General features: G+C 49.7%; 1 protein-coding gene across 1 annotated transcript in view; it reads right to left on the bottom strand.

Annotated features, from left to right (window-relative positions):
- Nucleotides 1–3,999, bottom strand: part of LOC104395991 (keratin, type II cytoskeletal 5-like) — a 16,276-nt gene extending 12,277 nt beyond the window's left edge. Inside the window, exons 1-7 of the mRNA XM_010005770.1 lie at nt 3,325–3,999; nt 2,335–2,555; nt 1,692–1,752; nt 1,115–1,210; nt 828–992; nt 571–696; nt 23–243 (exon numbers count right to left, since the gene is read on the bottom strand). Coding sequence (XP_010004072.1) covers nt 23–243; nt 571–696; nt 828–992; nt 1,115–1,210; nt 1,692–1,752; nt 2,335–2,555; nt 3,325–3,999 — 1,565 coding nt within the window. The remainder of the gene's footprint in view (nt 1–22; nt 244–570; nt 697–827; nt 993–1,114; nt 1,211–1,691; nt 1,753–2,334; nt 2,556–3,324) is intronic.
- Nucleotides 4,000–4,373: the final 374 nt, after the last annotated feature.

Raw genomic sequence — 4,373 nt, 5'->3', positions numbered from 1 at the left:
CCTGCTGGGTTTTTGCTCCCACCTGCTCTCCTCTCCCTCCAGCAGCTTCCTGTATGTTGCAATCTCAATGTCCAGGGCCAGCTTGACATTCATCAGCTCCTGGTACTCACGGAGCTGCCGGGCCATGTCAGCTTTGGCTTTCTGCAGAGCATCTTCCAGGTCAATCATCTTTGCCTTGGCATCTTTGAGAGCCAGCTCCCCACGCTCCTCCGAGTCTCCGATGGCTGTCTGCAGGGTGGCACACTGCAAGAGGAGGGATTGGAACTCCTAAATGCTGCTTTTCTTTTTGGGTAAGAGTCACACAAGGAAGAAAACTATTCTGATTGGGGTGTTAATGAGAAAAGCTGAGGTCATTCACCCACAGTTAATATTGCTGGAGTGGAAATGCCAGCCTGGCAAGGATGATTTAATGCAAAGTACAGTGTGGTGCCCTTTTTGGGAGGGAATTCAACACATGTAATGAGGTACATCATACTCTGTGGCTGCTAAAGTTCCTGATACAGCAAAGCAGAGCTGTACCATTCAGGGAAAAGAAAGCAGGGCTCCATGGGCTACTCCTGCCATTCCTACCTGGTTCCTGGTGTTCTCTATCTCTGACCGAATCCTCTGGATCAGCCGGTTGAGCTCAGAGATTTCCCCCTTCGTGTTGCGCAGGTCGTCCCCGTGCTTCCCAGCCGTGGCCTGCAGCTCCTCAAACTGAGGTTCAGAAGGAGGAGTAAACCATCTGAGATGTCCAGGTGGACAAGACATGGCTCAAACAGCCTCACACAGCTCCAGCAGCAGTTTTAACCCAGAAATGCATCCATGGCATCTCTGGGTCTGTTCACCTTGGTTTGGTACCAAGCCTCTGCCTCGGCCCGGCTCCTGTTGGCGATGTCCTCGTACTGAGCTTTGACTTCAGAGATGATGCTGCTGAGGTCCAGCTCCCGGTTGTTGTCCATGGACAGAATGACAGCAGTGTCAGACACTTGTGCACTGAGCTGAGCCAGCTCCTGCAAGGAAGCACAGAGGACCCCGGGCCAGCTGCACTTACCTGTTCAAATGCCATGAGTGATGGCAGTCACCATGCAGGGGTGGCAACAGGACAGAAGTCAGGGGGGAAGGGCATCTGTACCGCATCGTAGAGGGCTCGGAGGAAGCTGAGTTCATCGGTCAGGGCATCCACCTTGGCCTCCAGCTCCACCTTATTCATGTAAGCAGCATCCACATCCTGGAAAAGAGCAACCATGGGTCCATCTGCAGCACCTGGTACCTCTTCTTTAGCTTGGCCAAGAAGTGGCCAAGCCTGGAGCACCTTCCACTGCTGCAGTGGTGCTGCCTGACTGCAGGAGCTGTGCTTGGTGCGTCCCCATGGGAGAGCACCAAGGGGACATCTCTTGGCCAACAGAAGTGCTGTGAGTAGCTTTGTTAGTGGATAAGGAGGGAACTGAAGGCTGCTTGGCACTTCCCAGCACTAGTGACCACCTGCATGGTCTGTTTTGCCCAGGCAAGCACATGTGCATATTGTGGGACAAGAATTTCCCTCCATCCTCCAAGCGCCTCCATTCCTTTCCCCCAAAATACCAATCCAAATGACAGCTTTTGAAGGATAACACTGCAGCTCCGTGAGCTCTCCTGTTCTTCAGGGCTCTCCCAGCCTGTGCAGTCCTTAGGGTTAGCTCAGCATCCGTAACAGCTCCCGTCCCACTCACCTTCTTCAGCACCACAAATTCATTCTCGGCCGCTGTGCGTCGATTGATCTCCTCTTCATATCTGCAGGGATAAAGGGAGAGACGTGCTGAATCCTGCCTCTGTTAGCAGCCAAGTTGTCCAGGTTGGACTGCACAGTTATCTGGGCTGGATATGGCATTTCCAAATCAACCTACTGGAAACTGCCCAGCTCAAATTTGTGAGAATCCCATGTCTCAAAGAGTTTAAATGACATTTTGACATAATGTAGATGGAGCAAAGAGGGTAGGGCTGGTTTAGATGATCTTCCTTTGTGAGTGTCATCACAAGTTGTGTCCTGGCTGAATCTGCATTTTCTGTTTGGAAAAATGATGGACCACCTGTCTGCTGCTGTTGAGGAAGACAAGGGTTCTGCAGGGGGATGTACCTCACAGGAGTGGTGTATCACATGGGGATTAGTTGGGTGCTCTGTTATGGTCTAGAGCACAGACTGCAGATACCTTTTTCACTTCCCTGTAGAAAGTTTGGTCAATATCTCAGCCTAGGAGTTTTGCTTTCAGAAAGCTCAATATACGTGAGAATAATCCTACTGCTTAACGCTAAACTGAACCATTTGCATCCCATCGCACCTCAGGGTGCCTGGATGTGCCACTAACAGGCACTCACTTGTTCTTGAAATCCTCCACAAGGTCTTGCATGTTCTTCAGCTCCCCATCCATGCGTCCTCTCTCATTGAGCAGGTTGGCCAGCTGCCGTTTCAAGTTGTTGATGTAAGCCTCAAAGAGGGGGTCCAGGTTGTTTTTGCCTGAGTTGTTTTTTTGGCCCTGGTCCTGCAGGAGGGTCCATTTGGTCTCAAGCACCTTGTTCTGCTGCTCCAGGAAGCGAACCTGAGCATTGGGAAGTGGAGAGGTTTAGCAGAAGATACCTGTGAGCTGATGGCCAGTGATCAAGACAAGATTTAAATCCAACCATAAATATCCTCCAGATTATCCCGGGCTATGTTAGCTCATCCAGCAGCTAAGCACATTTGTCCTCAGTGGACAGTTCTCTTTAGAGACAATTTAATTCAGCAAGTCAATGAGCAATCATTAGAAAATGTGGGTTCAGCCCTTTGATCAGTTGCCTTTGTTAACATCTTTGGTTTTCTTTCTTTGTAAGAGATGTTTATCTTCCTTCATTAAAGCTAAGATCTGAGTACTACAGGTCACAAGACCAGTACCTAATTGCCTTTCCTTTTGCCCACATATGCTATGTATTTAACCAAGTAAAAGCCAAGGAAGGACTTCAGTCAATATAAAAAGGCCTAGAGCTTGCAGGCAATAAAGCAATGAGGACCAACTCGTCTGCTGGGATTCTCCACAGAGAGAGCTGGGTTAAGCAGCTAGATCTGGACCTGAAACTGTCTTTCTACATTTGAGCTAATGTATCTTATTTCTCAGGCACGGAGCCTGGATCTAATCCTTTTATTACTAGTTTCTAGTCCAATATTCTGCCTCCTAAGTATTTAGAATTATGTTATTTTTTGATTACTTTGATGAAGACCTACAAATAGGAAATATGCAATAGACTGTAGATCTATGAAATCACATTTTTGTAGCTAAATGACTGCCTCTCTTCCCCTCTATCACAGTTCCACAGCACTTGATGAATTCTCACCTTGTCAATGAAAGATGCAAACTTGTTGTTGAGGGTCTTGATTTGCTCCTTCTCATCTTTTCGCACCTGGTGAATGTTTGGATCTATCTCCAGGTTCAGCGGTGCCAGGAGACTCTGGTTGACAGTCACTTCTTGGATTGTACCAGCTCCAGGTGGGCTACCACCAAACCCCATTGGGTTCCTGCCACTACCCAACCCTCCACTGAATCCTCCCAGTCCCCCTACTCCACCAAAGCCAAACCCTCCACCACCTCCCAGTCCACCACCAAAGCCTAGCCCACCAGCACCTCCACCAAAGCCATATCCACCACCAACACCAAGTCCAAGACCACCACCAGCTCCACCACCACCAAGTCCACAGCTGCTGCCACTACCACCACCTCCCAGGCCAGAGCCACCACCAGCTCCACTCCCAAAAGCAGCACGGAAGCTGCTTCCAACACCAATGGATATCCTCTTGCTACCACCAAGGTTGTAGAGGCTCCTGCTGCCAAAACCAGCACCACTGCCACCACCTCCTCCAATGAGCCTTCCAAAACCACCTCCACCTCCTCCAGCTCGTGCCACAGACATCGAACTAAAGGCAGCCCTGTTGCTGCTTGGAATAATAGCTGAGGCAGTGCTGTAAGATCTGCCTCCACCTCCCACTCGCATGCTGTAGGTTTGCCGGTTCATCGCAGCAGGAGATAAGATCCCGGCACTGGTGAGAAGCAGCAGGCAGACAGTGCAGCTCTCTGATGGCAGGGAGCAGAGTGCCCTTTTTATCCCTCTGGGGATCTGGGCTTGGTTGCATGGAAGTCCAGTGATCAATTTAGTGCCTTCATGGTTTTGACGTGCCAGGCAGTCAGCTGTCGGATCGAAGCTCATTACACACCAGTTGCACCCAAACACACCTATTGGAGCTGCTGTGGAGCTGCTCAGATAGAAGGGTTATCTAACTCCCTGATTATGGCAGGGAAAGCTCAGCCTTAGTGTAAAGCCTCCATATGCCTGCAGAGTTGTATTATTTTATTTCTGAGCTGTGAAGCAGAAGGAAATAAATAAAAAGG

This window comes from Chaetura pelagica, unplaced genomic scaffold (assembly GCF_000747805.2).
Source record: "Chaetura pelagica isolate M959 unplaced genomic scaffold, ChaPel_1.0 scaffold861, whole genome shotgun sequence".
NCBI lineage: Eukaryota > Metazoa > Chordata > Aves > Apodiformes > Apodidae > Chaetura > Chaetura pelagica.
Note: the sequence above shows the minus strand (reverse complement) of the source record. Positions and strands in the feature narration are given on the sequence as shown.